General features: G+C 36.7%; 1 protein-coding gene across 1 annotated transcript in view; it reads right to left on the reverse strand.

Moving 5' to 3' along the window:
• Positions 1-15,439, reverse strand: part of LOC127633967 (nuclear receptor coactivator 2-like) — a 128,009-nt gene that overhangs the window by 61,077 nt on the left and 51,493 nt on the right. The window contains 2 exon segments of the mRNA XM_052113336.1: positions 1,869-2,041; positions 2,882-2,986. Of these exon segments, the coding sequence (XP_051969296.1) occupies positions 1,869-2,041; positions 2,882-2,970 (262 nt within the window). The 5' untranslated portion in view covers positions 2,971-2,986.

Here is a 15,439-nt window from a genome sequence, read left to right on the forward strand (position 1 = left end):
CATTGCAGGCAGTGGTATTCCATTCAAGAAACTTTTGGTGCAATATACAATCTGAAGCAGCTTATAAGAATCCTATAAAAGCATTTTATTTAAAAAGATTAGATTTGAAAACCAACCATAAATCCAATCGATTAACTGTCAACACAAAGATTCACACTCCTACCATCTTAGACAAGCATTGCTCTCATTAACCTCAACACTGTGGCATGCAATTTACACCGCACCACTTGTGTTACATTAATGATACCTCAGATTGTGTGGCTTGGGTTAGGTGTGCTAATACTTCTAAGCAAACAATTTTAGCCGCAGACTTGCAATGAGTGAGGGACCTGAAGAACATCTATATCTCTTAAGACATGGACCAGTAATCAACCAACTAGCAAACTCCCAGAACACCATAGCAACCACATAGCAATGCCCTGGCCCTCAACCAGAAGACCCTAGGAACAATGGCTGCGAGATATGCTCAGGTAAGCACCACTCATTTTTTTTTCAATTGTTATTCCAATTGAGTGTCTGCTTTTATAGAACCTTTTGGAATTGGCAAAGCTCAATTCAGGTATTTAAATATATTGTGTGTAATCAAAATACTGTACTTTCCAGTTTGGGGGGGTTGAATAAGCATTAATAGAATTCCTTTTACGATGGCTGTTTGACTTGAATGGATTCCAGTCATATCAAAGGCATTTTACCAAGCACACAAAATCCCTATAATACATCTGAAAGAAAGTGTCCATTTAAATCATTCCTATTCAACCATAGAAACTGAGAAAACCCTCTTAAAAGTGACATTTGTTTCTACAATTCTGGGGAAAAAAAGCTAATTGTAAGCCTATAAAACTGCATTTTCAATTTCTTCTTTAAAATGCTTCCTGTGAGTGTGAATGATGTTTCCTTAAAAAGGAAAGTGGACTGCTGTGCCAACACACAAGCCTTGTTTACTGGCCCATTTGCCTCTTGAGGCTGTACAAATACAGTTAGAGCAGTGTGTATGATGCTGCGGCCGTGTGGCATAAAGCTTAGTGGAGGGGAGGGTGAAAGAGGGATGAGAGGTGACGTGGCAGATGCCGACCGGTTCTCTGTTAGCTTTGCATCACATTACTCAGCATTACATAACCCAGAGCTCAGTACATCACAAACAATCTCCATCATAGGCCAGTCAGAGTCATTGCAAATTCACACAAGTCCAATTAGCACACAGTCTCTTCTGTTGAAAACTACACAGACATTGATACATGGCAAAAACATTTCTAGGAAATTCTTTGTCTAGGTCAAAACAAACTCGAGTACTATAAACATTATTCATTTTGTAATGTAAATTAATCTGTTTTTCTAAAGTTGCTGCAGCATTCATGCATTTGTCATCTGATGTATGCTATCATTTAAAAACATAGAATTACCACATTTTAAGTAAGCTAAGTATTACCTACGAATTGCAACAAATTATCCATATGATGGTTAAAAAAATGTGTTTACTTATTAAATTAATATTATATAATTTGCTTTTAATTCAAACATTTGTTCCATTATTATTAAGTTCAGGTTAAAACTGTTAGCTTAATTTCTCTCATATCAGAAAGGATAAGATCTATATGAACTGAAAGCATCACTTGGAGAAGGGTATAATGATATAATCTGGTATAATATTTCTCCACAAAATTTTATCTAACAATTTATTCAATCTAAAAGGTAATTAAAAGCACATGCTAACAAGCACTGCACCTGAAACCAAACCTGCAACACATGATTTGGTATCCGAGGTAAACAAATAACTCAAATCTTTTTTGTGGATTTATCAGAAAGGCCTGATGGATTATTTTCTAAATAAATAATTATGGGATGCGAATTTAAATGAAGTGTTTTCTTACCTTGTTCTTTAATTTGACGAATCTGTTTAACAGTTTCCTTCAGGATTGCACATTTGTCAGGCTTGACATTAAAGTTGTCAATGTCATTAAAGTTTGCGAAGATCAGCTCGGCAAGCTCCTCTATGTATTTATTTTCATGCTCCCGATTACGTTTCTCAGTGCTTCGTTTGGGACTGTAGAGAGAAACAGAAAATTGAGAGGACTAAGTTCAGCGTGCAATGTGCAACTGAAGTAAAACCCAACAAACCAAATGTATATATGAAGCTGGACCTAAATGGACTACGATTATGATCTAGGCAAAATATAAAAAGTAAAAAATATAACAACTGGTCAGTCAGAACTATATATGATTTAAGCAAAAATGCAATGGGAAAATTTGTGGCTAGAATGTCTAAATATCCCATTTATAATTTGTATTTATTATATTGGGAAAGATGCATGGTAAAATAAAGGTAAAAGTATATTAAAATACTGATAAATTGGCATAACCCTTGGAAACAAAACCAAGAGCAAGACCTTCTTTCCTTCACTGTATATAACCTTAAAACAGAAACACCTTCTCCCAGTTCTGTCTATGCAATCTCTAACAGGTTGCATTTTCAATTTGCTGCTTTGCATCTTCAGCAGTTTAATCTGACGCATGCATGGAAAATTTTGTCGATAAAGAGGGCATGCATAGCGCTTTCCTATGAATGAATTATACAGACTATTTCCTGACTCGGTGGAAAAGGGCTTTATATAGAAAGTGTATTATCCACTGGTGGGAGGTCTGTTCAAGATTATAGCAGTGCAATGATTCCTAAGGTAGACAAAGAGAAATGTACACCAGTATACATGCACATTTTAACAAGTGTACTGCAAAGAATGCTGTTTCAGCATTCACTCTATCTAGCTTGCTCAATTAGACAACAGCACTTCATGAAACGGTGTTATTGTTGGATGGTTAGTGAATTAGATCCACTGTACTTCAGTGTTGGTTTATCTGACTAATTGTTTGTGTCATGTTGAGGTACCTTGGGCCCAGGAGGTCTGAGGGACATTCCTTGCGCTTCTGAGCCTCTGACCTGGCAGGGTCAGATGAGTTTTCCCCGACAGCACTCATCCTCAATGCATTTCACCTGTTGGAGAGAACGTCAACAAAATGTTTTACATTGATGCATTTGGTAGACGCTTATTATTTGGGTGAATTTTCCCTTTTAGTTTAAGCTTTTATTTCATGGCAATATTTAAATGGGCAGTTCGATATGAAATATGCTATGTTCTTGAGAACCTCCTGAAAAGGTTAAATGACAACTATTTCATGTCAGTTGAGAGAGATTTTAGGTTACGAAATTGAACTTGGAAGTGCTGCTCCATTAATCCATCTTTCCATTAGATACAAGACTATTCAACAGTTAAACGATCTTTAAGTTCAGCATCCTAAAGGTCATATAAATATGAGTGAATGCCCAGCATATGCCTGATGATCTTCAAACAAGCCAAAAAGCTCTTCTGAGAAATATGCTTGTAGAATCAATTAGTCATTTAGGTACTTACAGTTTGAGAAATATGTGGGATTTTTAAAGACTCTTCTAAATTTTGGAGCATTAATTTCTTTAGTTTAGCTGTGGTTCAAATTCTCCCTTCAAAGTCCTTCGTAATTAATACAGCCTTAAATGACTTTACAAATACATAAAAGCAAGAAGGCTTAGGGTTTGTGTTTTGAGTTCACATATTGAGGATGTGGGTTGTCGCTGGGAGGTGTAAGAAGGACTGCAAAATGAAAATGAGAAGAAATGGAACAAAAAAAGGATTCAATTATATTGTACAGCAATGAGGGTCCCTTGAGAGTGAGAGAGAGAGAGAGAGAGAGAGAGAGAGAGAGAGAGAGAGAGAGAGCAGAGAAATGAAAGAAAAAGTTGAAGTAACATGAAAGTGAGATTGAGAGAGGCATGAGAAAAAAAAGTGCATGCGTAAGAGGTCAGAGAAAGAGGGAACACAAAGTACTATGTGCAATATACTGAACAGCACAAGAAGACTCATGCACATTTTATATAGTAAGCCCCAACAAATAGACAACAAGTACAGCCATTCATCACTCATATTACAATATGTAATTTAACCTTTCACATTTGTGTGTCCTATAGAATCCTGTTTGACACGAAAACTGGGAATTCCCATGAGAGAGAGAAAACTAGCACATTTCATCACCAGATCCATTCTTGATATGATGAGAGAGAGAAATGTGTCCTATCACTAGGGGAAAATGAACTATTATCAATTATTAAGAGTACTGGCTTTTTCATAATAGTGTGCAGCATTAAGGTCGCCCACGTGACCATAATGGACTCGATAAAGACATCGATGTGTGACTTGAAGAGGTTAGGAAACTGTATCCCCTGTGTGAGTCAGTCTTGAACTGATCTAAGCAGACCTCTGCAAGGATGGACAGCAAATAGGTCACTCAGTGAACTTTTATAACTCTGTTAAAGAACATAAATATGGGAATGAAATTTGAAATTATGTTCTGGAATTTCTTGACTAATCAGCTGCATAAATAATGGTGACTGCTATTTAGTGATAGACGGTGAAGTGTGAATTATATTTCCCCCAATTTTGTGTATGTCTCTCTTGGTATCATGAAAATATATTATATATTAAAGCACTAAGCCACTCAAGGCTTTGCATTACAGTAATTTACCAAAAGGGGTGTTCGTTCATGCAGTAAATAAAATGTAAACTTCACCAATGTTCAATTAGCTGAGCATTTACGGCCGGAGCACTGTGCAGCACTTACTGATAGCACTGCATCATTTTATATCTGTATCCTTTGCCTTTTTATTACTTTTAGTCATTTTTAAAATTGTATTTAATATTATTTAATTTTTATTAGGGCTTTTAATACTTTTACTATTAATATAAATAATTACATGGTATGCCGATTAATTAATTGCAATTAATCACATATATAAAAACTTGCTGAAAAAGACCCTCAAATAACAATAATTCAATATATAATGATGAAATAATTTTAAATGGTTATATTTAAATAATTATATACGTGTATATAAAATATTCAGCTAATTAAAATGCATTAAATTCTTGTGGCAGAGGAGTTAAGCATTGATAAGACAATTCAAAAATTGGCTTTATGTTCCAAATGTGTATGTCTCAATGTTTGCATATTATTGAACATAAGCCAGTCATTGGCCTACAGTTTACAGCAATCCATTTTGCAACTGAATTTGTCAGTCAGTCCGAGATTTAATATGAGGGCTTGTTTAAGGACCCATCAATGTACACCTAAAAACACAGTTTAATACTGCGTGCCTGGGTAGCTCAGCAAGTCAAGACGCTGACTACGAGCCGCGAAGTTCGCAAGTTCGAATCCAGGGTGTGCCGAGTGACTCCAGCCAGGTCTCCTAAGCTACCAAATTGGACTGGTTGCTAGTGAGGGTAGAGTCACATGGTGTAACCTCCTCGTGGTCACTATAATGTGGTTCACTCTCATGGGGTGCGTGGCGAGTTATGCGTGGATGCTGCGGTAACGGGCTCAACAAGCCACGTGACAAGATGCACGGATTGATGGTCTCGGATGTGGAGGCAACTGAGATCCATCCTCTGCCACCCGTATTGAGGTGAGTCACTATGCCACCATGAGGACCTAGAGCGCATTGGGAATTAGGCATTCCAAATTGGGGAGAAAAGGGGAGGGAAAAAAACGGTTAAATACTTAGAAAAACACGTATTAAGATCCCCAAGTATGTATTTGCAAGTTGTGTTTTGAATGCAAGAACACGTCCTCATGTATTGCTGTCTACTGAAGGGTTGGTTTATTCTGTATTAGCTCCGCGTTGCCTGTACAGCTGAAGTTTCTCTTACTACCCCTGGAGAAAACGAGTAGTACTTCAAGCTTGAATTGCTCAGGAAATTTCCTTATTACTGTCTGGAGACATGATTAATGGCGTTTAAATTTTAAAGTGTTATTTTTTTATACAATTAATTATTTTGCCACATTATACATCTCATTAGACAAACTGCAACTACTGTACTTGCCAAGCAATAAAGCAACTTACCAAATTAATAAAGAATGGGCAGAAATTTGTATTTTACAACAGCTTTGAACAACTCTTCCAATAAGAATTTAGGGTCTGGGCAATCTATTTATAAATATACTGTATACTCATCAGCCTTTTAAAACACTATGTCGACTGACCCTATTATTCGATAGGCTACACTGCTAAACAATACAAGTTTTAAGTTTAATGTAATATTTGGTAAATTTGCATATATATATTATATATATGTATCATATTGGATCCCAGAGAAGTTGTGCTGAAATTCTTGAGGAAAGAGTAGAGCTATTAACTTAATGGAGAACGTTTTCAAGGGTTTGCAGCCTCTGGAGTAAAATTGTTGAAAATTGCATGCAACGATCCAATAAAAACATTACATAAAAAGCATAGAATTTGGCTAATTGTCTCAATTTGAAAATGGCAAACCTATTTAAAAAAGGTTACGTTATTTACCTTTCAAAGGTTTCCAGTTCGAAAGGTGCCAAATGCAGGCATGGGGGAAAAAGGAAATGGGAATGTGCAAACCAATATATTACGTCAACGGCAAACAGGCAAATTGGAGTGTTGATGAGACCTGTTGTGAGTTGGAATTCAGTGCTAATATAAAACATCAGGAAGCAGAGGTTAATGAAAACACCGTCCATCCCCTCAGAGTTCTTTCAGGGCTTGATCCACAGTGTTTAAGAAGCAGGCTGAGAGACAACTAGGCCAGCACATGAGGCCTACACATGAAGCCAGCACATTGGGCAGCGATCAGGCCAAGCTGACGCACACACATTTATTACATAAAGCTTTGCAGCCTCACTGTAGGCTGGCTGGGGGAGTCAGAGCTGGAGTGAAAGGAGCACTGCTACTGAATCCCAGCTGGATTGCAGTGCCCTACTTAATGACAAGGTGCCCAATCAAACAGCTCTGGTGGCCAGAACAACACTACTCTATGGTGGACAAAGACAACTATGGATGGGTGTGATATATGCTACATAAATTATATCTCCTTTTTTCTGCTTTTTGATAATTTTCAAAATACAATTCGCTATTTGTGTATTTGCACAGAAATGGCTTTCAGGAAAATGATGGATGGACCTGGATTTTGAACAAATAGCCAATGTAGATTCAAAATGTTTCACACAAGAATTAAAATATAGTTAAAACCTAGTTAAAATAATCAATGCATGTTTTCTATAGTTATAAAATTAATTATATAATGTTTTTAAAACTAGTCCAATGACACTATTATTAGGACACTTAAATGGCAAAATAAAATAAAAAGAAATTGCAATGTTCATGATGTTGCTTAATTTGACATCGTCAGCAAAATCATAGCCAATATATCATGATGGCTTTTTCATATTTCAGCCAGCCCTACAGCTATTCAAACAAAAAGGCAAAAAAGATTCATGCTGATTGTGTTAATCGAAAAGTCCAAGAGACATTAATCAGCGGGACATCTGAATCGTAACATTACATAACACCTGGCTATCATGGGGCCCTTCTGTCCGTCTTGGTGACAACCAGCTTCTCGTGACATAGCCTAGAAGATTTTCCGTGTCCCCTTAGACAGCAGACACCACTGGAATCGCGAATGTAATTACGCAGGGTTATCGTTTGCATGACTGTTAGCTTTACACCAATCCAATAATGATAACGCCATACTACAGCATAAACAATGGCTTGAGATTAAAGAAAGCATTGCCTTCCTTACACAAAACTACCACACTCAAACCACGTAAATATCAACAGCAAATGTTGTTGGTGCATCATCTTTCGCCACACCAAGACAACAGAGCAACTTAAACCTCTATAGCTGGACTATTTATAACTAGTTCTCTCAATCTCATGACACTTAATTTAATCAACTGTTAATACCGGACTCTGAGGCTGCAAGGGACTTTGCACAGGAAGATACGTTTTTCGGTCTAAAGCCACCAGCATGGAAGATCACCATAATGAGAGGGTTGAGAGTGAGAAAATCACCATCTGATTTTTGTCGGTTAGCAGGGAAAGCTAAAAGCATTTTAAAGTCGCCTCTCTCTTCTTTGGATTCTGTAATCACTAGCGACTACAGAACTCGTACGAGGAACGGAACACCCGAGGAGACTTTTCCTGTTGCATTCGCATTCACATAGTTACCACTACAGTGACATCATCTAGTATCGACCATTTTTCTTCTGACGTGGTTGAAACGCGTGATTCAATATCAACAACACCGATGGACGATGCTGGGATCGGAGTTGCACTTGTTGGGCTATTTTACACGAGCTTTGGCTGCATCGAAAACGTAGTCAGCTGCCTAATCAGTTAATGGTTTAAACGACAGCTCTAAAGGAAACTGGTCTCCGAACAGTTTAAAAAGCACCTTATTACATCCTACCACCTTATAAAGTCCCCTGAAGCCAGCATGTTCCCGTTTTCGAATGCAGTCTGTGTCTTCAGGTTACAGTTTTAGACTGGGCGTGAGAGCGGTGCGTGAGGAGCTCTAGTGCTGCTGCAGCCACAGTGACATGCTGAATTTAGTGGACTATGTGTTGAAAGCACTATAAACCTATTTATCAAAATAATCTTTCACCATAAATGCTGTTATGATTCAACATAAATTACTGTACTGAAATACTCTCTCATTGACTTAAAAAATACGTCTAGATGCAAGTAAAGGGGATGCAATACTTCCCTCATGTAAACTAGATTTCATGACTGTTTAGAGTATAATAAAGAGTTCAATTACCCACTCTCAATAAACATCTGATTATTTATATTCGTCATTCCAGGAAACATGTGATGTAGTAATCCAGAAATCACTTTTTTTATATATAGTGACCGTTCAAACAGTATGGATGCGATGAAAACTCAAAGCGTGTCTCTCGGTGAAGTTACATACACATCACGCAAAAACGTCTCATAGGAACTAAAGTTCCTTAGGTGCGAAAGCAACGAAAAGTACTAGTCCCGGGGTAAAGTACCTAAAATGGGCTTTAATACTGCCTATGGGAAAGGGCCTTATGATACAACTGAGTAGGCATGTCAAGAGTACCAGCACTTCAGTACAAAGTCGACCATCCCATTGTTTATAATAGTTTAAACAGGATGATGTGTGTAAATTGTTATTACTTTGTCTTGTGGGATTTATGTAAATATCTTTTATGTAGCTTCTGTAAGGCAATGCTAATTAAAAAAACTTATGCAATCAATTATCTGCATACATATGTATGTATAGGTGTGTGTGTGTGTGTGTGTGTATATGTATATATATGAATATATATTCTAAAATAAATCTGTCTAATAATCTTTACCTTTTGCCCAAAGTATCTGAGAATGGAAGGAATATTATAAGCATGGCGGGAAGGGTCAGATTTCTTTGAGTACAGCAGTAAATCAACTTCCAAAATCAAAGCAGAGTACTAAAACAAAATTGCTTTTAATGCCGCTGCCATTAACTATCGCTCAAGGTATTTGCAGATACTCAAATTAGTTTATTTTAGGAGAAATTGTCCTACTGGTGTTTAAGAGCCATTTGAGTGGAGTTTTCAGAAAGATGTCAACTGCCAACAGCCTATGAGGACACCGTAATGAAAACAGCTGGCTCAAGGCAAATGATAAGATCTTTACTGAGTGGGCGTTCTTGAAAAGGAAATAGACACTTTCTCCTTATTTGATTTCCCCCTCAAGATAGAAGCAATTACATTTTCTTAATGGATAGTTGATGAAATTCTCTTTGATACTGTAAGTAAAAGAATGCAAAACAGACTTAAAATATAGTGGGATATATACTGGTGCCAGTCTGCTTTTGACAGGTTTACATTTAGCAGATGTCCCGCAAGCTGCGTGCATCACCCACATACGCTCATGAATGAGTCAGAGATGGTTCGTGTCCCCTAAGGCAGGGGGAGACAGTCAGAGGCGCCAGATACACAGAAACCCCCCACGCACAAAAGTGTATGATGACTAGTGGAATGGTGACCAGCTTGTGTTAAAACTCTTGGTGAGAGACATGCCTGTGATGAACCACTCCACTTGCACACACGCACACACACACGTTGAATCAAGATGGAAAGGAAATAGTATTATAAATATAAAAGCTTATCGGATATACTGTGATACTTGTTCAAGAATTTGAAGTTTTTTTTTTTTTTTTACATGGTGCTTGCCTAAGCAAAACTCACGCCCACGATGCTAGAGTGTTCTGGGTGGTTGCCTACTGCCCACTGTCAAAAGAGCCCACCCAAGTCTCTATTATATTCTGAAGCAGGGATGCAGGACAAATCTAAGTTTATAGGATTTTTAGCATGTGTTATCATCGGACAGGCGAACATCGCAAGTCTGATTGCTTAAATATCTGGCCTGATGATTTCAGATATGTGGAAAACACAGACAGAACTACGGAATCCAGTCATAAAAACTGAATTATCTATAACAATATTTGGGATAAAATTAATGTATGAATGCAGAACTAATCAAATTTAAATCGTGATATGTCCTAGTGTGATGATTAAACCACAAAAGGCTGCAATTTAATGAAAATATATATATATATATATATATATATATATATATATATACACACAGTCTGCATGAGCTGAGCACTTCAAACTGAATGTGTGAAGCCAACCGTTCATACATAAACACGTGATTGGACAGAAGGGCCCCATGATTGACAGAAGGTGTTATGTAATGTTATGATTCAGATGTCCTGCTGATTAATGTCTCTTGGACTTTTTGATTAACACAATCTGCATGAAACTTTTTTGCCTTTTTGTTTGGATAGCTGTAGGGCTGGCAGAAATATGAAAAAGTCATGAGCAAGTAGCGCGCTGTGTAATAAATGACGGAAAGCAGAGTGCTTTATCACTGTGCCAACATATGTAGACTTTATACTAACTGAAGTAAATCACAGTCGTTTAATTGCAGTTTAATAAGCATGTTAGGCCATATATCTGCTTATCTGGAGCTGAGAAGCTGTTGTCAAACATACAAACTGACAAAACTTTATTCAGATTTCCACCAAAATAAAAGCTCAATTTAACGTGCGTGAATTTGAAAACAGAAATATATTACTACTGTTTAGTAAAATGCAATATTCAATGCAGTGATAATAATAATAAAATTAGGGCTGGGCGATATGTCTTAAATGATATCTCAATATTAGGTATTTGTTCTAAAATGGCTCAAAAGTGTTTGTTTTTTGTAATCTCCTTTTTTCAGTTATACGGTGTCACCTTTGTAGATTAGTATAATATCTTATAGTGGTTCCTAAAGTTTGGAATTGCGCGAATGCTTGAACCTGCATTCATTTGATTTCACAATGCACGTCAACTGATCTGAGAGCACCGACATGCGTGTGCCAACAGATCAGCGTACCACCAGTTTGTTCAGAATCACACACAGACCATGTTTATCTGACTTTAAATCATAGCCTTTTGTGGATTAATAATCACATATGACCAACTCGCCATGTTGATGTTATTTTGATTAACTGTGTAGCCCTGAAGGATCTTGAAATTAGTCTACTGATGCGCTTTTTATTAAACATAATGGCCAAATGAAAGCACCTTACAATCGTCGTGACATTAACGATATTGGTCTATTTTACATCTTCAGCAAAATCTTAATTATATTCCTAATATTTAAAAGAAATTATACTAATTATGATGATGCTAAAATAATACTATTAATAACAATTAATTAATAAATACATTATATTAATTATAATTACAAAGTATTTTTCTGCTTTCATTACATTAAATTCTATTAATTAATTTGATTAGAGATTATTTTGATGATAAAATGTAACTACATTTAAAAACACAGAATTTGAAAAAATAAATAAATAAATGAAACTGATTTCATAGGGCCCTAAAAACAGTACACCTCTAATCAACAAGCTACACAATTTGACCAATCATTTGTGTTTGTAGCACAAACAATGGTATTTTGCACCAAAGATTATTACCTAGGGTTAGGGGTTTGTTCAATCTTCTAACTCCAAGTATGAGCAATGGTAGATGTGATACTTGCCTTAACAATACATGCAGCACATTTAACAGCTAGTGTGGTGGTGGCATAGTGGGCTAAAGCACTGAACTGGTAAACAGAAGGTTGTCGGTTCGATCCCCACAGCCACCACCATTGTGTCCTTGAGCAAGGCACTTAACTCCAGGTTGCTCTGGGGGGATTGTCCCCGTAATAAGGGCTCTGTAAGTCGCTTTGGAAAAAGCATCTGCCAAATGCATAAGTGTAAATGTAAACAGCTATGAGAGTTTAACAAAAAGGAATTCATCATGCTGTAAAGCATAGGGACAGTCAGGAGACAGGGTTGTCAGGACCCTGAAGTGAAGGGGTTTATTTTGCTAAATCACCTGCTGACTGTAGATTATCCCACTTATTTAGGAATGAAAAGGTTAGAAAGTCATAGCAGGTGTTCCAGGGGTATTTTTCCAGTTGATTGGTTTGTTGTATTTAAAGATTTCATTTTTAATTTTAAACTTAAAAGCACCAAGTCATCAAGTCATTTGTGAACATTTTACCAAACAACTGGGCAAATTAGATCCAAAAAAGATGACTTGATTAGTCTGCATCCCTGCTAATTACACAGCTATTTAAAATATATAAATAAATCTTGAAAAAACGGTTTGAGTTGAAACAGCATTACTATGTGAGATCTGAGTCTACAGAAATAGCTGAAATCAACTTCCTGTTTGTCGTGTGTTGGTACTAATATTGCGAAAATAACCATCTGACTGCTCATTACCCTGATTATTACATGACTACATGACAAGTGTAAATATATAAATAAACATGAAATATTGAAATTATTCATTGAAAATATTTAATCAGCTTACCAGTAGAGATTGTGTGATAGATGTATTAAAGATGACTTGTAATACGATGATTAGTGGTCAGTCACGCATCCAGTGATCAACTATTTCTAAATAATGATTACCCATGTTGACAGCTGGATGCGTGACTGACCAATCAGGCTTCCAATGAAAGGTGTAATAAATGTGACAGTGGACTTATCTCACAACTATGTCATTTTAAGTAGTGAAAATGTAAAGTGTGTCTAACAATCTGAAAACACTGTCCAACAAGTTACTGTCCAAGATTTGTTTCGATACGACATAAGTTTCAAAATAAACAAAAGGAAAATGCAATCAATAGTGCAATAAAAATGCTTCTGCTACAGTGCAAACCTGGGTCAAAACCATGAAACCTGCTCAGCTTGTTTAATATTAATGAATGAGTCATAAAGGCAGGCCACAATCAGATACTTTAACCTAGTTAAAAATTGCTAATTAGAACCACACAAACAGCTCGACATGAATGTAGCATGACCAGCTTCTGGAAGCCCCTGCGCTTTAAGCAGGTCGCAGCTGGTGCAGTGAACAGGGCATAGCCCACAACAGTGCCGGGGAGGCACTGATATGGAGCATTAATTATTTACAGAGGTAGGGAAGGAGAGGGCCAGGCAGACTCTGAACAGCCTGCTGCTGCTCCACACTCAACATGAGCTTGTGTCAGAGCTCCACTAATCAACACACTGCGGAGGCAGAGAGAGATAATGAGGAGCACTGACACATTTCTTAATCATTCACTCCCATTAGCTGTTCTAGAGTTTGTTAAAGATGTAGATGATAAGAGTTGGAGTGCTCCACCAATCAGGCGGCTTTCCCAAAGGGCATAACGTGGTCAGGGCGGTTCTGAACTTATGCACTGCCCCATCTCTGTGTAATGTAATAGACCTGAAGCCGCGGTCACACTAGGTTTAGAGCAGGGCTGCAACTATCAATTATTTTGATAATCGACTAATCTAATGATTATTAGGATGGTTATCTGACTATTCAGTCAATTATTGCAATGATTAATTATTTGCTCTTAACAGACTATTCAGCTTGTGCCTTCAACTTAAAAGATTGTATTAAACGTGCTTACTAACAATAAAGAGGACAAAAATTCATAAAATAAATGACATTCACTGATTTTTTTTAAAAGTTTAATTCAGTAAATCCTATTGTAATTAAGTGTTTTGTCTTGTTTTCCATTTTAAATGGTCTATAAATACTTAAGATAAATTTACTTGAGAAGCAACATAAAATATTTAGACTTGCTTTCAGAGAATGTATCTTGAATTTACAGTAAGTTTATTTTGTGTATAGTATTTTTTCACTTGTTCATACATCTGCCAGTGCAGTAAAGACAAAATATACTTCTATACAAGATCTATTCTCTAAAATAAAGTCTAAATACCTTATATGCTGCTTCTATTTAATATACATGGTTTTAAGGAGTTTTATTAGGAGAAAGACATCATTTTTTGGAAACCAAGCCAAAAAGAATAATCAAAAAAGTATTTTGTTGCAATGTATAATAGGCTAAGAATACACTCTTGCACATTTTTGTTCAATTCGATCCATCTTTAACTCGTAAAAACAAACTCTCTCTTCTTAACAGAGCTGCGTATTGCAGATTTTCTTCACAATAAGATACATACAATATATTATGATTCAACACGTTATAAGCCATCATGTTATAATCTAGCTACAGCAAACGCGCACGAGGGACGAGCGTCCCCGTGCCAGAGTGTGCCTCAGCTGGGTGCAGTTTCAAACTCTCCCCCTTAACGTGACTCATAGAAGCGGCGCTGACTGCACAGAGAAATGCCATTTTCAGAGTTTATGACCCACTTCCTTATTATTTTAACTTTAATAAAGGATGCATTAAAGATATAACGCCAGATTGTTTGCTTTTTAGACACTCTGACATACAGGTTTTGCTTAAGCGGAATGCCAGATCCAGCTCTGCTTTATTTCATGATGACAGTACTTCTGCATTTACTTATTTTGCATATTTTTTTTTATTATAATTGCCTCATACTTTACGATCTACATCACCTGAAGCTGTTTGGAAAGTTTAGAGTGCATCTGGATATGCGTTTTCTTCCTCTCCTCAGTCAGGCGGCCATCTACTGTGCACCTCTCACGTGCCATCATCAGAGTTTCATATGATCTCATGTTACATTTAAGTGACATCAAACGACTATTCGACAATGAATATTTTTGGCAACAATTCTTTTATTGTCGACGTTGACGATAAAGTCAACTTATCGTTTCAGCCCAAGCTTTTAGCATATGAAATTACATTGGACACCGCAATGGACAGGATATGATGTCACGGGCTTCTGGTTTTAATAAATCACAAATAGTATTATATTCTAAACTATTTTCCAGCAAATATTAAAACACGCAGCTTTGAAATGTATTATTTTTATTGAGCCAAGTGGTCAGTCTGTGATGTTTCAATCTTCTACTGGTCACACATATTCTCATCTTATGAATTCGCCAAACTTTCATGCGAAACAGAACATGACATTTCATTGCATCAGCATTACTTTAACTTGTAAAAATGCATATTTTTTATGTTCAATAACCACTTAAAATAAAACAAAAAATGTCTACCCTGAGTAAAGCCGTGGTCACAATACACTTTGCTCTCCATTCACTTCCATTCAAGACAACTTTTCAATGT

Source organism: Xyrauchen texanus, chromosome 41 (assembly GCF_025860055.1).
Source record: "Xyrauchen texanus isolate HMW12.3.18 chromosome 41, RBS_HiC_50CHRs, whole genome shotgun sequence".
NCBI classification, from domain to species: Eukaryota; Metazoa; Chordata; class Actinopteri; order Cypriniformes; family Catostomidae; genus Xyrauchen; species Xyrauchen texanus.